Genomic DNA, 20,309 nt, shown 5'->3' on the forward strand with positions numbered 1-20,309 from the left:
TTTGCTCCATCTCTGTGATTAGTCATTTCTCCTGAGTCCTCTTCATAGAAAATGGTATTTAGAAACCAAGAACTTGGCTTTATTTGTGCTCACTGCTCTGACTTCTCATTGCTTTTATGTCCCCCAGCAGACAGACATAGGAAATATAATATGGTACAATTTGATGTGATAAGATATGATGTGTTCCCAATTACCTTAATGCTATAAGTTCTTAAAAGACATAAGAAGACAAGATAAATTGATTACTTAGAGTGAGGAAGATGAACTAGTTATTTTATCACAAATATACACGGCTTTCTAAATTCTTTCTTCCATTTTGCCTTTGCTTAATACTTTGGACGGACAATTATTGGAATAGGGACCATTCAAAACCTTAAAAAACCAAGATTTCACTAAGCTTTGGAAAGTTCCATGGAAAAAAGACTACTAATATTATTAGTTGCTACATATACCATATCACTTTTTGGTATATAAATGAGAAAGCTAAAACAATGCCTTCGATAACTGATGCAGTACTGTTTTTTTTTTTTTTTTAACTTGTGTTCCTACAGACTAATCTAGAGAGAAAGAATGGAGGAAAGATCTCAGAGCATCTCAAAAGACCCCTAGAGAGTTTAGTTCAATGAAAATTCATGTTATGAATTCAGAAATTCTTAGCTGAGCTATTAATTTAAATAAATATTCTATTACCATCGATTTCTACATTTCAGGCTATGCCACTCTCATGAAATGGATTAGCATTTAATTTACAAACATTATGTGAAACAAGAGTAGTTCGAACATTTAAAAACTTAATGTACCCTCAGGTTAAACCCTAGTTCATACCAGTAAAGATTTGTACATTGAAAGAATTAAAAATATCCTCTAGGATCAAATACTGTGTTTAGTGGAAATCTGAGAATCATTAGCAAAGAAGAGCTTATGTGGGTTAGGTAACTGAAGAATGAATGAGAACTCCCAAGAGATGTTAGTACAGATTTGAGACAAATGCTCATTGTGTAGAATACAGAAAATATAGGCTGAATCTTCCATAATGTCTCAAAAATAGAGTGAAAGGGCATCATTTAGGGGATGGACAACTCTGAGCATTTTGAAAAATGAATTTCAACACTCAGTGAGTTTATAAGACCCTTGGAAACTTCCATAGGCATAGCCAGTTTTACATAAGATGTTACAAATAAAGAAATGAAAAATGCACACCAGCTCTCTGAGATAGGTTGGAAAAGATTTTAATAAAAATTTCATGACCAACAAAGTTGCCTTTACAGTTTTCAAATACATCCTTTTTTGTGTGTTCTTTACTTGTCAACATTACGTAAACATGCCTACTCGTTACATAATGCTCTCTTGAGTATTGCCAACGGTTTTGATTACTTTGCTGTTTCTGAATAACATGATGTTCTTTTCTAATGTTATCATAATCTTACTCAATTTGTCCAAACTGATCTACCTGCCAAAGCCATGGAACAGCACTCATTGGTCAAGACAAATTCTTCACAGACTATTTCTTCCTCAGCAGCACACCAACCCCTACCATCCCTAATTAAATCAGAAGCGGATTTTGCTTCATCAGTGCATCTGTAACAGTGAGTAGTGAAAGGGTAGGCTTGGCCGCTTTCAGCTTTCCCCCTCTATTCAGCATACAAATGTATTATGTTTTTCTCCTCAGTTTTCTGTTTTGTCTTCTGGAATTTGGTGCAAGAATAAGGAGAAACAAGATGTCCTTTCTCTTTACAGTCACTTTCTCCTTTATTAATAAAAAAAAAGATACAGTATATCTCTTGACAATGCTGAGATCCTGTTTGAATCCACCCCAGATCCCACTCTTTTTCTCTTGTTTCTGTGACAAACAGCTCTTTTAATTCTCTTTCTCCTGAGATTGTGCAAGACAGACTAAACTATAAACAGCAAAGAAGGAATGATGTTCAGAATGTTCAAGAGGGCTGCCTGACACTCTTTCAACTTTTCTCAACATTCAGAGTTTGTGGACTTGCTGATTTTTAAAAGGTGTCTGGGGTGACATAAATTCTGATTCTACCAGTCTGAAATAGGGCCTACAACATGAAAGGTTATCCAGACTCCCAGGTTATTCTAATACAGGTGATTTTTTCTCTTACTCAGGAAAACGCTAACTTTTGCCTTCCTCTATTGATCAAGTGAGTTAGATTGTTTGGAAGAAATAAATGTTGTTTCTTGACCATGCAATTTCAACAAAGCCATAGTGGCAACTTTTTAACAGATTTATTTTCTTGGTGTGCAGAGAAATTTTTAAAAATTACATAACTGAAATATATGCTGGTTCTAAATCTAACATTATTAGAACTTCTGGGATTCCCTCATCCATTTAACGTTTAGGAATAGATTCCTCTGCAGATCAAAACTAAAATGAGGTATCACTCATTGTAGATACCTCAGTAAGAATGGCCATCATTAAAAAGCCCACAAATAAGTGCTGGAGAGGGTATGGAGAAAAGGGGACCCTCCTACACTGCTGGTGGGAATGTAATTTGGTGCAGCCATTGTGGAAGACAGTATGGAAATTCCTCAAAAAACGATAAGTAGACTTACCATATGACCCAGCAGTCCCACTCCTGGGCATTTATCTGGAGGAAATTCTAATTCAAAAAAGCACATGTACCCTGATGTTCATAGCAACACTATATACAGTAGCCAAGATATGGAAGCAACCTAAATGTCCATCGACAGTGACTAGGTAAAGAAATTATGGTATATTTATACAATAGAATACTACTCAGGGATAAAAAAAGAATAAAATAATGCCATTTGCAGCAACATGGATGGACTCAGAGATTGTCATTCTAAGTGAAGTAAACCAGAAAGAGAAAGAAAAATACCGTATGATATCAATCATATGTGGAATCTAAAAACGAGAGAAAAGAGAAAAGAAGACACTAATGAAGTCATCTACAATGTATAGATCAAAAATATAAAATATAAGAAACTGTGGAAAAGAGTTTAAAATCATGGACTCTGGCCACATAGTCTGGCATCAAATCTTACAGCTCTGCTAGTTGGGAAATCTTTAACAGTTTGCTGAACATCTTGTCCCTAAATTTCCTCATCTTTAAACAATGGTGATAACAGTACCTCTAGACACATTGGGTAATAGGAAGATTAAATGATGTAACACGTTAGGTGGCTAGTATGGTAAATGAATTGATAAACATATGACATTTACACGGTGCTTGGCACATACTGAACACTCAGGAAGTCTTAGTCCTTATTGTAAAATACCAAGAACTTGTAAAGTGTTATATTTGTTTTTACTTGTAGGTAATAATTATGGACAACACAGATGTAAAATTATTGAAATATAAAGGCTATTACTTTGAAGGTTCTTCGGCTGATGTTGATTTTCTGGAGCATCTAGATGACTTTGAAATTAGAGATGATGATGTCTTCATAATTACATATCCAAAATCTGGTAAGTCTGAGGAGTGGGCCACCTGTTTTATTCTTCACGCTGATCTTGTCATACATGTGTACAGTGTGCCTCTTTCCAGACACTGACAGCAGCCCAGCCTATTATTAGTCAAACTTTGAGGATCAGAAGAGAGGTTAAATAAATCTCAAATCTATGATATAAAGTCATTTGAAATGCTTATATTGTCATTTCTGTTAGCAGTTATGAAGAAACCAAATACTGAGTCAATAAGAAATATTTGGTAAATTCTGACCTATAGACTTGGTCTGAGAATGAAAGAAAATATATTTAAAAACTCAGTAGGATTTTTGTTAGCAGCATATCTCAGCCAGAACTAATTCAGAATATGACTTCTAAGTATTCTAATTGCTTTGTATTTCCATATAATAATAAAATAAATTTGATGAAAACAAATTGCTCTCAACATGACATTCCCAAATCAACTTATTTTTTATATTAACACTTTTTAGAACATAAGATGACTGGTGTATTGAGGCAATATTGTACGGAGTGGATAACTGTCTCAAAGATACACTGGAATCTAAGTCTTTAATAGAAATACAATTATTTCTGATTTTTATGAAAGTGCTCCAGTTTTTCCCTTTACCATCTACTTTGAAATCCGTGACCTTATTTACTTTCCCTAAATTAGTAACACATTCCTTTACCCTTAGATTCTTCCCCTCTGCCAGACTTATCAACATATCTCATTTTTTTTTTCTCCCTTAGTTGTCAGTGGCATCTCAGTTTGCTTAGTTTGAGTTCAAGCACTGTAGTCCATAAAACAGTTTTTCCTTTACCCTTAATTTTGCCCAAGTATTTGGAAAACACTCACCAATCCTCAGCCCCGTCTGCTGGGTTCTTGCTCAACTTGGGAGAGATTAGTGAGTTTCCCCAGAATTCACTAAAAACTGTATCAAATCTGTCATGTAGATAAGTCAGTTTAGTAGTGACATTTGCAAGATTTTGACATTTCACGTCCTCTCAGGGCATTGATAGTATTCATGAATATAGATGCAAAAATTCTAAATCAAAATAAATCAAGCAATGTTTAAAAAATACTCTATGACTAGGGTGGGTTTATTTCAAGAGTCAAGATTTGTTTAAAGATTTATTAATGTAGTTCAACCATATTACTGGAGTATAAGAGAAAGCCTATCATATCATCTCAATAGTTAGGAACAAGCATTCAATAACATTCAGCAGCTTTTCATAATAGAAATCATTAGCAAACTAAGGAGAAAAGGGAATTTCCTTAACTTGATAAACAGAATGTACCCAAAACTACCAACAAATATCATGTGCAACAGTGACACAGTTAAAATATTACATTTAAAATTAGGAACGAGACAAGAATGCCTACCTCTGTTATGCAACATTGTATGGGAAGACCTATACTACACAATAAGTTAACAAAAAAAAAGTGAAAGAGGACTTGAGCTCTTAATTTGTCTATAATTCTAAAAGGCAAAATTCTCAGAAAAGTAACTAAGGAAGGAGAAACAGAGGTGGTCAGAGGAAATTGTGAAAACAGACTTTACTTGAAATACAGGAGAGAAAAGGAGTTGAAAGGTTAATCTCAATCACTACTACTGTGAAACACCACAGCTCTTCAGAGTAAAAAAAACTGAGTCCTTGATTTCATGTTTACTAATTTTAATGCAAAATACATACAAACAAAAATTTTGGACAAGTTTATTGGCACCTTCAGGGTGGTAAAAAGAAATAAAAATCTCCAAATATTTTGAGATGTGTGGCATGATAATTGACATATATTTTTAAAAATTAATTTAGGGTTGAAAACAAGATTATTTATTTTTACAGGTACCATATGGACTCAGCAGATATTAAGCTCAATTTATTTTGAGGGTCATCGTAACAGAGCTGAAACTGTGGAAACAATTGACAGAGTCCCCTTCCTGGAATACAATATGCACAAGATGGACTATCTCAAGAGACCATCTCCTCGCCTCTTCAGTTCTCACATCCCATATTATTTAGCACCAAAAGATCTCAAGAACAAAAAGGCTAAAGTATGTCACAGAAATACAAACAAAAATGATTTCTGTAAATACTGCTCTCCAGTCCCATTCATCCATATCCTTTCAAATGTGTTTATTATAATTTTTCTGATCCTACTTTACACATTAAAAGTATTATGAAATTATAAGTATATACATGAATTGGGATCTCACACACATTGTTTGCAGTGTAATTATATGATGTATAGCAAAAATTATTTTGTCACCACTTAAAATTCCATTCTTTTTAATGATTTAGTAGGATTTTATTGTATGGCTATATATATTGATCGTGTAATGATGAACAGGTAAGTTATAGAAAATGTACAAACTATATTGCAATAAACATTCTTATAGATTTTCTCACTTTTTTATTGCAAATATCGTCCCAATTAATAGTTTACCTTTAAAACTTGTTGAATGTTTCCATTTCATGTAACCAACAAATCAATCTTTCCTTCATAGTTTCTTGCTCTTGAGTCTTGCTATATAAACACTTCCCAGCCAGAAAGATTGTGCAAATACTTTCAGGTTTTTTCTAAATAACTTTGAATCTTTATTTTTTACACTTAATTATACATTATATCTAATACTGCAGGTGACTTGAATATGACCATTGTATGATATTTGTTAAGGGGGTTGGCTAATTGACTCAAATATGATGTAATTACTTAGTCTTTCCCTACTGCTTTTCTTAATATATTGTTATTGAAGTATAGTCAGTTTACAATGTTGTGTCAGTCTCTGGTGTACAGCACAATACTCCAGTCATATAGGAACATACATATATTCATTTTCATATTCTTTTTAACCATAAGTTACTACAAGATATTGAATTCTGTGATTACGTCTTTTTCATTTATTGGTAGTGATGGAAAACTGTGTATCCTTTCCTTTGTATATTTTTCAGGATATCAACAGTTTTTTATCATTTTGGGGGGGTTCAAAAAACTACTTTATTTTAAAAAATAATTTAATGATTTTTTACTTTAGTGATTTCTCCTCTTATTTTAATTAATATTTCCTCATATTTTGTTTGAATATATTTTTGTCATATTTAATTAAGTGCTATAATGATCGATGTCCAATATTTATTTCTATAATATTGACATTTTAAAATGATTACTGTCTTTTTCACTATTGCTATGAGAATAATGTTGTTAGTATATAAATATATAAACTATCTTTTCAGTTTTAATTTGCTGCTTGGCCCAAATTATTCTGAATAATTTTTATTTCCAAATAAAATATTTTTAAATGTTTATAAAATTAAAAATTTTTTTCCATGTTGATTATTCTTATTATGAAATTATCACTAGGTAAGGATATAGTAAGAGTTCTAATTTTTGAAATTCATTAAGAAGTTTTATGGCCAATTACATGATCAATTTTTCAATACATTTCATAACTACAATAAAAAATGATGTATATTCTCTACTTGGGACACTAACAGAAACATATATAAAATAAATTTGGTTAAATAATGTTGTAAATTAATTATGTTAATCATTTTATACTAATGTCTAAAGATAACTGTGTAAATCTCTCATTATGGTTGTTGCTAAATTGAAATCTTTACAGACTTTCTAGAATTTGTGCTATTTACATTTTTCTATTAAGTAATTCAGTATATAGTCTCCTATACTGCTGGTCATTGCAAACAAATTATATGTTGTCCTAGCGAATCATTTGGCTTTAAATTCTACTTAACTATATATTATTGCTTGTTTTCTCTTTCCCTGAGGTTTTGACACATGCCTTTTCTCGTTCTTGATTTTCAGTGTTACTTTTGACTACTGTATAATTTTGCATGTTATGTAATTCTACAAGATCTATACTTTCCCCTCATTGAATACTTAGGCTATTCCAATATTTTGTTATCATAACACATGCTGCTCTGAACATAATTATGTTCCCTAGTGTACATGAGCACGAACTTCCCTAGAGTTTACACCCAAGAATAGAATTCCAAAGACACAAAGTACAAAAACATTCAACTATATATGATTATGCAATTTTTTTTAAACCAAGCAATTGCAGCATAAATGCTGAAACCAGTAGTGTATGAATTTCTATTTTTCTCTTAGTAATTTTTCCAATCAAACTTCTTAATTTTTATCAATTTGGTTATTATAAAATGCTATCCTAACTTGATCTTAGTTTACATTTATTTAATCAATGATGAAATTAAGCCATTTCTGATATGTTTATTGTCCTTAATTATTTCTTATTCAATGAAATAATTGTAACCTTTGCCAATTTTTTGGCAAAAGTTATTATGTTGTTTGTCTTTTTCTTAGTGATTTGTTGTATGTTACAAATATATATGTGTGTACATACATATATATAAAATTCTAGATACTAATCTATTATTGGTATCTGTGTTGCACCTCTTATATTTTCTTGATTTTTGTAATAATATGGTATAGTTTAACTAAGAGCATTGTTAATTTTAATGAACTCCAACTGATACATTTTTATGTATTTCTATATAAGAATGTTTTTCTTATTTAGTATGTAGTTTTTTTACCGAAGACCAGAAATATAGTCTTTATTTTTTTGGGTGTCAAAGTTTTGCTTTCAAATGTAAATTGTTAATCCATTCGTATATGTGCTTTTATACATGTGTGAGGTAAAAATACATTTTATTCCCCCTTTTTTTTTTCCTATATGGACTATTATTTATTTTCTATATGGACTGTTAAATAGGTTTTCCTTTTTTCACTGATCTCCAATGCTAGTTTGTCTGGATATCAAACATCAGTTACTGCTCACAAGAGGTAAACATCTTCTATGTAGGTAATTTTCAAATTTAATCAACTTACATTAAACAATTTCACTTTTAGCAATCAGTTCTAAATGCTTCCACAAGTGAAAAGTCATAAGAATAAAGTTATTTATTGCAGCAGTCTTTTTTTTTTCAGGTTATCTCTCTTTTTTTTTTTTTAACTTTTTTTTATTGATTTATAATCATTTTGCAATGTTGTATCAAATTCCAGTGTAGAGCACAATTTTTCAGTTATACATGAACATACATATTTTCATTGTCATATTTTTTTCTCCATGAGCTACCATTAGATCTTGTATATATTTCCCTGTGCTATACAGTATAATCTTGTTTATCTATTCTACAATTTTGAAATCCCAGTCTATCCCTTCCCACCCTCCGCCCCCTTGGCAACGACAACATAACACCATTTGCATCAACATGGATGCTTCTGGAGAATGTCATTCTAAGTGAAGAAAGCCAGAAAGAGAAAGAAAAATACCATATGAGATCACTCATATGTGGAATCTAAAAAAAAAAAAAAACAAAAAAACCCACAAACAAAGCATAAATACAAAACAGAAATAGACTCGTAGACATAGAATGCAGCAGTCTTTTTGATAGCAAAAACTTGGGAACAACTTAGTTTCCATGAGTAGCAACCTGGATTAAAAAATATTTTCATTCATATAATGAAATACTAAGTTGGTATTTTAAAAACTGTAAGGATAAACAAGAATTGTTCAAATTGTTTCATTATTTTCCCTGCAGATAATTTATATCTACAGAAACCCTAAGGATGTTTTGACCTCATACTTTCATTTTTCAAATTACTTGGTTACATTAGAAGCTTCAGATAACATGGAGCAATTCATGGAAAGGTTTCTAGAAGGAAAAGGTAACTATGAATTTATTTGTCAAGCAAAATGTTTATAAGTCAACGTTGCCATTTAGCCAAATTCTCAAACCCAGGGAAGATATTTTATGGAGATGGAGAAGGGTAATCATAGAAGGTGGAATGCACACAAGTGGTCACTGTTGTCTGTCTACTTAATCTGCCACCCAATGGCTTTTTTTTTTTTCACCAGGACAACTCTGGGGATTGTCAAGGTTGCAAAAGCATACTGTCTAAGAAAAATTTTGGCAGGAGAATAAAAGAACCACAAAAGGTCTAGCAATTTAACTTAGCTAGATCCAAAACTAGATACATGGGGTCCAGGGTAGCTAAATATCTAGGTGGGTGTAGTTTTTATCATAGCTCTGGGGTAGGCCTTGTAAGACAACTGTGGAAGTCTCATTCTAACACTGAGAAGGATAGACCGATGCAAGAGGCTTGTGGAATGTGGAATCAGGGCTCTCACACACTTAGAAGTTTATATTCAGGACTGTCTTGTTGTAGGTAAATAAAGTTGTTATCCACAGATCTTTAAATAGACAATAATAGGAGAAATAAAGACATGTCTTCAGGAGGAAGAAGTAGGAAAAGTAAGTGGCTAACCTTAAAGAAGTCTTCAAAATTAGTCCTTTGGGATTCTCTGCTCTGTATCACTGCTTTCCTACAGACATAGAGTAACTCTCAAAGGTAAGTTTCTATCAAAATAGTTTAATTGTTTCCCACAAGACCAGTTTTTAAAGATACTATAGATGTCCAGTGGTTTGGAGCTTAATTTGCTTTCTGATGATCTTCAAGCAGAAAAACCATACTATAGTTTGCTATATTATAAATGCAACATCTTTACCTTATTATTTATTCATTTTCCACAGTGGTAGGAAGCCTTTGGTTTGATCATGTCAGAGGCTGGTATGAGCACAGACACGACTTCAATATTCTGTTCATGATGTATGAGGAGATGAACAAGGTAAGAGAAGAAGGTTATTAATTTTTCATTACTTTTTTGAAAACTTTTCTTATCTTGGTTTCAATGAACCACATTCTCCTAGTTCTCTTTGTACTTAACTACATTTCAGGCTGCTTTTGTGGGGCTGGGTTTTTTTTTTTTTTGCCAATCCATTCATTACTTGTCTTCCTCAGGGCTCTCTTCTCACAGTACACACTCATCATTGGTGATTCCTTCTCATGTAGTAATAAAGGCAAACTCAGTTGTGTAGAACACCCATAGTTTAAGAGAGAAAGGGCACTGGGGACCACGGGGATGAGACACCACTAAGATGTGGCTAATTAGCAGAGGTGAATGTGTGTCCTAGGTTGCAAGTTAGTCTTATTTTTGAAAGAAAGTCTTGAAACCTAGCTTTCCTGTGAAATCACATAATGTTTACTCTTTGTCATCCAATTAAAGCTGTCTTAAAATGTTGCATAAACCACAAAACACATTAAATTGCACTATTTTGTAATCTCTGATTGACATGTTCATTCCCTAAGATGGAATTTATTCACTTATTTCTTCAAAAATTATTGAATGCCTAATATGTGACAGGCACTAAATTATGAGAAAAAGAGGACTGAACCTTTAATTCATAGATCTCATCATCTAGCAAGGAAGACAGGTGTTCCCAAGCAAGTATATACAATTAAAACTATGATAAGTATTATTAAGAAAAACTGCAGATATGATATGATTAGGTGGAATAAGAGGATCTGGTACTATCAAAGTTGATAGGCAATGTTTTCTGAAAAAAGTAATGTGAAATCTGCAAGCTAATGAATTAAGAAAAGGAGAGAGCAAAAAGAAAATTCTAATGCAAGGAAAAAGAATGTGCAATTTCCTGAGAGGTTAAAGTGCATGACATCTTTGAAGAATGAAGCAAGAAGAAAGGTAAGGCAAAGTATTAAAAGATTAAGAGAGAGAGGTATATACGAGCCAGAGTGTTCAAGGTCTGTAGACTTTTATTATACATTTATTTAATAAACGGTGGTGATTTCTTTCATCCTAAGAGCAGTAAGAAGGAAATCAGTGGTACAATTACAATTTTCAGAAAATATTCCCATCTGTGGATTGAAAATGATAGTAGTGAATATAGGCAAACTAGTTAGATACCAGTGTGGTAACAGACTGAAAATTAATGACGCTTTGGATTAGAGTGGTATCTTTGAGAATGGTGAGAAGGTAGCATATTAAGACATATGTTTAAGGTCAAAAGGAAAGGGATCATATATGGGAAAAATGATAGAGAAGTATTAAGGATGCTTCCTTTATTCTGGTTCATAGATCTGTGTTGATAATGGGATCATTCATGAAGGTGTTTAGGTAACACTGAATCTCAGAGGAGAAGATTATGAGATTGGTTTTACAATTATTTGTGTCTTTTAAAATATTTTTAGCAATATTTTGTAGTTTTCAATACACAAAGCTTTCACCTTCTAGGTTAGGCTTATTCCTAATTATTTTATTCTTTTTGATGCAATTGCAGATGGAGTTATTTTGTTGATTGACTTTTTGGATTGTTCACTGTTAGTGGATAGAAATACAACTGATTTTGTATATTAGTTTTGTATCATGCAAATTTGCTCAACTTGTTTATTAGTTCTAACAGATTTTTTGTGGGATCTTTATGGTTTTCTATGTATGAAATCACGTTGTCTGTGAACAGAGATAATTTTACATCTTTTCCAATTTGGATGCCTTTTATTTATTTTTCTTGCCTAATTGTTTTGGCTAGAACTTCCAGTACCATGCTGAATAAAAGGGATGAGGATGGGCATCTGTGCCTAGTTCCTGATCTTAGGGGAAAATCTTTGAGTCTTTGATATATTTGATATATGGCCTTTTTATGCAGAGGTAGTTTCCGTCTATTCTCAGTTTGTTGGGTGTTATTTTATCATGAAAAGTGTTGGATATTGTCAAATGCTTTTCCTGCATCAAATGAGACGGTTATGTATTTGCTTTTCCTTCATCTGCAAACATGGTATCTCATTCATTAATTTTCATTAATTATGTCAATCATCTTTGCATGCCAGAAATAAATCCAGCTTTGTCACGGTGTATAATCCTTTCACTATGTGACTGAATTTGTTTTATTGCTAACTTGTTGACCAATTTTGCAGCTTACTTTTAAAAGTGATAGTGGTTTTTAGTTTCCTTTTCTTGTAGTGTTTTCCTTTCTAGAGTATAAGGTAATGCTGGTGTTATTGAATGAAACTGGAAGTATTCCCTCCACTTTAAGTTTTTGGAAGAGGATGAAGACATTCTTACATAAAGAAACATTATTTAAATGTTTGTTACAAATCACCAGTGAAACTTTCTATACCTGTTTTTTTTTTTCCTTTTTTTATCGTATTTAATTAGTCATTATTCTTTTTATTAGGAAATTGTGGACACTTAACAAGGACAAATATCACGTAATTGATCACTTAACATTCCCCAGCACCTGGCACATTTCCTGAAACATAGAAGATATCCTACAATTTTTGATTAAATAAAAAAATGAAGATGAGCTAACCTCATAAAATCCAACAGTAGGAAGCTCTAAAAAAGCTGGCAACAAGAGCACTCATTTTCATAGAAGGAGTAATAAAGGAATATATCCTTGTCCTATTTTAGATTTAGAATAAGTCCAATCAGTTTTAGTTTTCCAAAATGTGATAAAGATGTGGCCTGAAACTCCTGCATTCCTTTTAGCTTAACATTTTTTCATACTCACAATTCTTCTAGGATCTCAGAAGTTCTGTGCTTAAAATCAAACATTTTCTTGAGAAAGAACTGAGTGAAGAGGATCTGGATGCTGTTGTGAATCAGGCTACATTTCAGAACATGAAGTATAACCCACAAGCTAATTATGATGGAATTTTGAAACATGAAATTGGGACAAGAACAAATGATGGACATTTCCTGCGCAAAGGTGAGGCTCAGCGATTTAAAGAAGCAGAAGTGTTGAGAGTTTCCTCGAGCCGTTGGCCCCAACACTAATTAAGAAGTGCATCCAAATGTCTCTCCAAGCATTGCTATTTGGTCCCTAGAGAGTAACAAAACTCTTAATTGAAAATGGCCCTGAAAAGTGTTATCAGGAAACAGATCAGTCCTTTAGTAAAGGGCCTGACACTTGAAACTGATGATTAAATGTTAGGTTCCTTCTAGTTTGTCCCTTACACTTCAACATTTGTTAGTAAAATCTTATCTGAAAGCAAAAGATATACAGGACCAAGAGAGCTCCAACTCTTACTTTTCTGTATTTCTCTTAGAACATACTCAAAGTTAAAACGTATCTGGGTGTGAGAGAGGGCATTTGCATTACTGTTATTTACTCATGTACACATTTCTTTATTGTAACAAGTAGATTTATAACACATTAATACAATCTGCTATGAATATGGTTATTCAGCAACATGCAATAAATTTTGATTGTGTTCCTAAGCTCAACATTTTTAAATTTAACCTTTAATGTACATTATTCTAAAACATAACTGGTACATCTTTTATTCTCTAATGTATTCAGAACTTAACATTATGATGATTGACACTGATTAATTTAGTTATGTAAAGATCTATTGAAATTGCTTAGATACTGATAGTTTTAAAAAATCACTGGTTCTTCTTTGTCCCATTTATTATTACCTTTCTTTTCTCATTGCTCAACTAGATCAGAAACAAAGCATTCCTCATGTATATAACAGCTTGCTAACTGTGCCAATTGCCAATAATTAAGATTATGAAGAATTTGATAGGTGAAGATGTTAAATTGTTCATCTTTATTTTAAAATGGGCTTAATGTTGGTTTCAAACTTCAATCAGGTAAAACTGTAACAATGACAGTTGGGCACCCTCTGTGATTTTGACTTTATTACTTAATAATCTTTGTTTCATATTTTCAATTTTGAGAATAAATACTTATCCTAAAGGGTTGTTACAAATTATATTACATGATAGATGTAATTTGTCAAATACAGTGCCTGGAGTTTAGTAAAATGTATTTCAATATTTTAATTTCCACATATATCTTAGTTTGGTTTTTCCTTTTAAAGGAAGGTTATCCTTTAATGGGCATTGGTGGTAGAAGTCTAACAGATAAGGATCAAGACTATAACTCTATTATTTCTGTTGCTACATCCTAAGTTTGTTTCTTAGCTCACCCTTGTATAAGGAAAGGTATCAAAACCCCATGGAGAACTAACAGATATTCAGCTTGGCTTGGAGATGAGATTAAATTGTGTTGGAGGAAACATTTGCCCTGACATCATCTTACCCAGGTGTTATTCATGTGCTTGTCCCACTAGGTACCATTGGAGACTGGAAACATCACTTGACTGTGGACCAAAATGAAAGATTTGACAGAATATTCCATAGGAAAATGAAAGATTTTCCCTTGAAGTTCATCTGGGATACAAATGAGGAGTAGAACCAATGCAAAAAGTATCTTATAAAAATCAATTAGTTAGAGAGCATATTTTAATATGTGTACTAATTTGTGTTTTTCTTACAAATGTTAATTATAAAACTTTATTAATAAACAAAATGAGTAAACTCCTTAGATTGATTGACATGAGTTTGATGAAATTTTGAAATTTCAAAAATTAAAATGATTTGGAAGATACTCTACATTGTTATCCTGTAAAGTGAAAGAAAGAAAGGATGTAATATGAGTTGTAAGTATCTTGAGAAAGTCTTCAGCAGTGTGTATTTTTTTCTTATCTACAAATAAATTTAGGATCAATCAAACATTAAAATCCTTTCATTCTTCTAATTAAATTTTAATTATTTGGTTTTATATCAATGTTTATGTCAAATAAATAGAGAAATCACGTGAAACAGAAAAATCTGTTAAATAATTTACCACAGCACAATGTTTACACTAAAGATCAAAGTTTCAAAGGTGGATAAATCATCTGATGGTTCAATCAGGTAACTACTTGAATAAAAAAAATTGTATCTATAATATATAACTCATTAACTAATTCCATATGTATCCATAATAAGTGAGTCAATAACTAATTTTGTGTATAATAGTTAAATATTTAAAATAAAGTCTCTTTGAATAACTAGAAGAATATAGGTGAATCTGATCATAATTCCCAAATGGGGGGAAACTTGTGAAGCATAAACCAGTGGAATAAAATTGAAAGAAAAAGTCTAGTAAATTTAAAATCAAACATTTCAAGGCACCACTTTCCATGACAATCAACAAATGGAAAGAACTCAGTGTTCATGTGCAGTAAGGTAAGTAAGTAAATTGTGGCACACATACATGGAAACACTATACATATCAGTAAGGATGTATGAATTACAACTACATGGGAAATGTACATGCATCTCAGAAATATGCTACTTATTGGGAAAGAAAGGCAGACACTTACTGCATGAGTTATTACACAAGTTTAAAAGTAGGTAAATTTGATCTATGGGTTTAGAAGGAGAGTGGTTACTTTGGTGAGTGGTGTAGTAACCCGTCAGGCAACTGAGAGAATTCTTGAGGTTGTGCGCATATTCTGGTTTTTAATCTTAGTGCTGATTCCATAGGTGCAGTCACTTTATTAATATTCATCAGGCTCTGTATGTGTAATTTGTGATTTTTTCCTTTATTTTGTCATATATTAATAACATTTGTGACTAATTCATAAACATGAAAACATTTATAAGACCATGCAAACAAAAAGCTTGCAGTTCATAGAAAAGTCAAAGCATTGATTTATAATAAGCAAAATTTAAAAACTGGAGAATGCTCGTTGTTAGAGAGAGTAAGATGAATCACATTTTCTCATATAAGTTGTGGAAATGGCATTCAGTTCAAATATTATTTATAGCAATTTTGAAACAGAATCAAAAGTCTTAAAATAGTTACATCCTATAATCTCATAATTTTATTTTTGAAAACTTCTGAACTCTTATTCAATTAATTGAATTCTTTACAACTAAAATTTTGCCTTCACTGTATTCCTTTTTTCTAACTAACATACATTTCCCTTTCCATGATATTGGGTTATTTTTATTGCACAGGTTAAAAAATCGATTTACACCTTTGTGGAGAACATGAATCTGGGGTTTTTTCTTCATTTGAAACTCTTTCTCCTTGCATCTTAGACAAGCACTTTGTTGCAGATAACAATAATCTACATCTAAACAGCTTATGCAAAACAGGATGGTTTATAAAAATGATTCACCAAACACTAGAAATTAATTTTATGAACTTCCTGAACAACTAGAACCAAAAAGTATGAAGCAGTCAGAGACACACATCTTTTCAACCTTTTTTTTTCCCCTCTGTCTTGCCTTAGAGATGAATAGTCTCTTCTCTGTTTTCTTCATGCAAAGGATACATTCTTCACTCCCTCGTCTCTGAAGACTGGCTTTGGTTCAAAGGGTGGTAGTAGTACACTATATCCAATTGACTTCAGTTCAAACAACAACAAACATAAGCTGGTGTTGAATTCAAATTAATATTCCATTGAGGGAAACTGAGTGGTGCAGTCTTTAAAGTATCAGATGGATCCATCTTTATTTATCCAAAAATCTTTACAACATTAGTATTTGTTACTAACTATGTTTTAGAAGGTAATCATTGATGCTAAGGTCCTTGAAAAGGACATTAAAAGAGAGTATTAGAGGGATGGGGCTCGAGATGGAGGAGTAAGATGTGGAGCACCCCCCCCCCAACACATCAAAAATACATCTACATGTGGAATACTTCTCACAGAAAACTAACAGGAAATTGACAGAAGATCTCTTACACAGCAAAAGACGCAAGAAAGATCTCCACATAACCAGGTAGGATGGAAAAAAATAAAGGCCTCAGGTCAGGATTGGTGCCCTGGGAGGAATCTGTAGGGAAGAGAAGGTCCATACATTCAGACCCTTTTCCTGGGGAGCCCCTGCTGGGAGATCCACTGAGACAGAAAATGGCTGGAGAATCCTAGAATCTACTCTGCCTCATTAATCTCACCTTTAAAATCTTGCCTTGATCACCATCCCCTCCCCATGAGTAGCTGATTTATGAATTAAGTCCCTGCTTCTCCATTCTCTGGCCATTGAATAAAATTTGTGCTGTTTCAGTCTCAGCATTAGTTTTGTGTCCTCATAAGAGAAAATAGACACTGGGTAAATATACTCATGTGATGACAGAGGCTGAGTTTGGAGTAATGCATCTTTAAGCCAAAGAATGCCAATATTGCAATAAATGCGAGAATGTAGAAGAGTCAAGGAAAGATTCTCTCCTGCAGGTTTCAGAGGAAGTGTGGCCCTGTTGACATCTTGATTTTGCATTTAAAGTCTCCAGAACTGTGAGACAAAATTTCTGTTTTTTTGAGCCATCTGCATAGTGGAATTTTGTCACAGCAACCTCAGGATTCTAAAACAATATTCTACAACTCAATTAAATAATTGCCACTTTAAACCACATCTATTTGGTAGGTTCTGGGGCCAAACTAGACTCAGCAAGGTAACATAGTGCTGATTACTTCCGATGCATGATAAATATATCCAAATATAAGTCAGCAATCATTGTAATAATAATTGGAGACTTTGGTCTATTTTCACCGTTTCATTCAGCATAGTATTGGAAAAGTCTAGCTAGGATAATAAAGTGAGAAAAGAAAAGAAAATAAAAGAAAAGGCATATAGATTGGAAAGGAAAAACAAAACCATCCCTGTTTGCAAGTGACATGATGATCTATGTAGAAAGTTCCAAGGGATTAACAACAACAGCAACAAACTAGAATAAGTGAGTTTTGCAAAGTTGCAGAATATAGGTTCTCAACCCACAAAACTCAATCATATTTCTATATGTTAGCAATGAACAATTGGAAACAAATAAATTTAAAACATAATTCCATAAATAACTGATTTAAAAAAAGAGAAATACTTAGGTGCACATCTAACAAAACATTTACAGAGTCTACATACTGACAGATTAAAAAACTTGTAATGGTAGAAGTCAAGAAAATCTAAATTAAATGGAGCAATATACTATGTTCACTGATTGTACAATTAATCATAGTAAAGATATCAGTTCTCCCCAAATTCATGTATAGGTTTCGTGAAATTCCTAGCAAATCCAAACAGGATTTTTTGCAGCTATAGAAAAGCTTATTCTCAATTTTAAGACTTACTATAGAGCAACAGTTAAGACAGCATGGTATTGGCAGAAGAATATACACATACATCAATGGAACAGAATAGAGATTCCATATAAAGAGCTATAGAAGTACAGCTGAATTTTGACAATGGCAAAGGCCATTACATGAAGAAGAATAGATTTTTCAACAAATGGTGTGGTAATAACTGAACATTCATAGACAAAAACAATGACACTGACATTTGACCAAACACTATACTTTATAAAAATTAATTCAAATGCATTGTGGATATAAATATAAAACATAAATATATAGTACCTTTGGAAGAAAACATGTAGAAAATATTCATGACTTAGGCAAAGAGTTCTTAGTCATGAAATCAAAGGCATGATCCATAAAAAAGATATGATAAACTTGATTAAAATTAAGGAAAAAAAACTCTTGCACTGCAAATGACCTTGTTAGGAGATGTAAAAAGGTTTTTAATTAACATAGTATGATCTGAATATTCTTATTTAACTAAAGTTGCTTATTTTCAAAAAAAAAGAAAGAAAAGCCATACACTGGAAGGAAATCTTTGCAAATCACATATTTGATTAAAAAACTTGTACCTAGATTAAATGAATTCTCTAAACTCAACAGTAAGAAAACAAACAGTCCAATTAGAAAATGGGCGAAAGAGGTGAAAGACACTTTATCAAAGAGGATAAAAGAACAGTAAATAAGCACTTGAAAAAAGCTGTGTACCACCATTAGCCATCAGAGAGATGGAAATTAAAGCAACTATGAGATATCACTGCATACTTATTTGAACAGATTTTACAACATATTGACAATACCATGTGCTGACAATGATATGGAGCAAACAGATCCCTCTGACATTGCTGAGTAATATACAAAATGGTACAGCCACTCGGAATATAGTTTGGAAATTTCTTATAAAGTTAAACATATACTTAACATATGATTCAGCAATCCGACTGTTGGGTATTTATACTAGAGAATGAAAACTTAATATTCACACACAAACTTGCATATAGATTTTTATTACATATGTTTATAATGTAACCCAGAACTGGATATATCCCAAATGTCCTTCAATAGGGGAACAGATAAATTATAGTACAGCCATACAATGGAATTTCACTCAGGAATAAAAAGACAAACAAAGCATAATTACTTCCATGGATTTCAAGGGTGTTATACTAAGTGCAGAAAGCCAAACTCAAAAGGTTTTATACTTTATGAATCTACTTTTATGATGTTCTCAAAGTGACAAAATTATGGAGAACAGATCAGTGATATCCAGGTGCTAAAGTTGGTGGTGGTTGTGAGAACAGATCAGTGATATCCAGGTGTTAAATTTGGGGGTGGTTGTGACTACTAAGTGGCAACAACAAGAGATTTCTTTGTGGTGACAGAACAGTTGGTATCCTGATTGGGCTGACAGTTACATGAATCTACACGTGATAGAGTGTCCTAGAAGTATAATTACTGCACACTGCCCAAAACGAGTACATGTAAAAACTGGTGAAATCTTAATTATGTCTATATTTGAGTTAATAATATTGTATTAATGTCGACTTCATGCTTTTGATAAAGTACTATGGTTATGTAGGATATTATTATTGGGGAAGTGTGGTGGAGGGAGCACCTCAATTCTCTGCATTATTTTTACATGTTCTTATGGCTCAAACTATTTCCAAATAAAAATTATAAAATAGAACACAATCTTAAAGAAGAACGGGAGAATTCATCCTAGATAGTTATCAAGATCTATTTTTTAAACCTTTTATTTTTAAATGAGGAGATCTACAGAATTTTTTCAAAGATAGTGCAAAGAATTCCAATGTTCCTTCTTTCTCTTACAGTGAGGAACCAATATCTACAATCCACTTGCTTATCTGTTCAACCCTAGTACACGTGATAAGTAGCATAATAATTGCTAAATCATACTTCTATGAGAAAGAAATTTACCAACTGTATTACAGTGTTGGTATTTAATTCTTTTAGTTTTTAGCCTTAGAGTGTATAGACAAATATTCGTTTCTAAAGTTCTTTATTTTTATGTTTAGTCCTTTATTTATTTATTTATTGTTAAAGTTTAGTTGATTT

At 32.3% G+C, this 20,309-nt stretch overlaps 1 protein-coding gene across 3 annotated transcripts; it reads left to right on the top strand.

Annotated features, from left to right (window-relative positions):
* The first annotated feature begins 1,433 nt into the window (after nucleotides 1-1,433).
* Nucleotides 1,434-15,170, top strand: LOC102504718 (amine sulfotransferase). 3 transcript variants are annotated; one of them, XM_006193087.3, is made up of 7 exons: nucleotides 1,434-1,586; nucleotides 3,295-3,445; nucleotides 5,270-5,478; nucleotides 9,005-9,131; nucleotides 9,998-10,092; nucleotides 12,844-13,030; nucleotides 14,403-15,170. In XM_006193087.3, the coding sequence occupies exons 2-7, from the start codon at nucleotides 3,304-3,306 to the stop codon at nucleotides 14,522-14,524; spliced, it is 882 nt and encodes a 293-aa protein (XP_006193149.2). In that variant the 5' UTR covers nucleotides 1,434-1,586; nucleotides 3,295-3,303; the 3' UTR covers nucleotides 14,525-15,170. The 3 variants fall into 3 exon arrangements, with proteins under 3 accessions (XP_006193149.2, XP_014421834.2, XP_032340646.1); XM_014566348.2 differs by having other exon boundaries at nucleotides 1,458-1,601; XM_032484755.1 differs by lacking the exon at nucleotides 1,434-1,586 and adding an exon at nucleotides 2,047-2,100.
* Nucleotides 15,171-20,309: the final 5,139 nt, after the last annotated feature.

Source organism: Camelus ferus, chromosome 8 (genome assembly GCF_009834535.1).
Source record: "Camelus ferus isolate YT-003-E chromosome 8, BCGSAC_Cfer_1.0, whole genome shotgun sequence".
Classification (NCBI taxonomy): domain Eukaryota; kingdom Metazoa; phylum Chordata; class Mammalia; order Artiodactyla; family Camelidae; genus Camelus; species Camelus ferus.

Bases quoted from the DNA above. Each gene is read 5' to 3' on its own strand.
- LOC102504718 (XM_032484755.1), top strand. From the start codon at position 2,062: ATGAAAGGTTATCCAGACTCCCAGGTTATTCTAATACAG. The intron at 3,446-5,269 runs GTAAGTCTGAGG...TTATTTTTACAG, and splicing joins AATTACATATCCAAAATCTG to GTACCATATGGACTCAGCAG. The intron at 5,479-9,004 runs GTATGTCACAGA...TTTTCCCTGCAG, and splicing joins TCAAGAACAAAAAGGCTAAA to ATAATTTATATCTACAGAAA.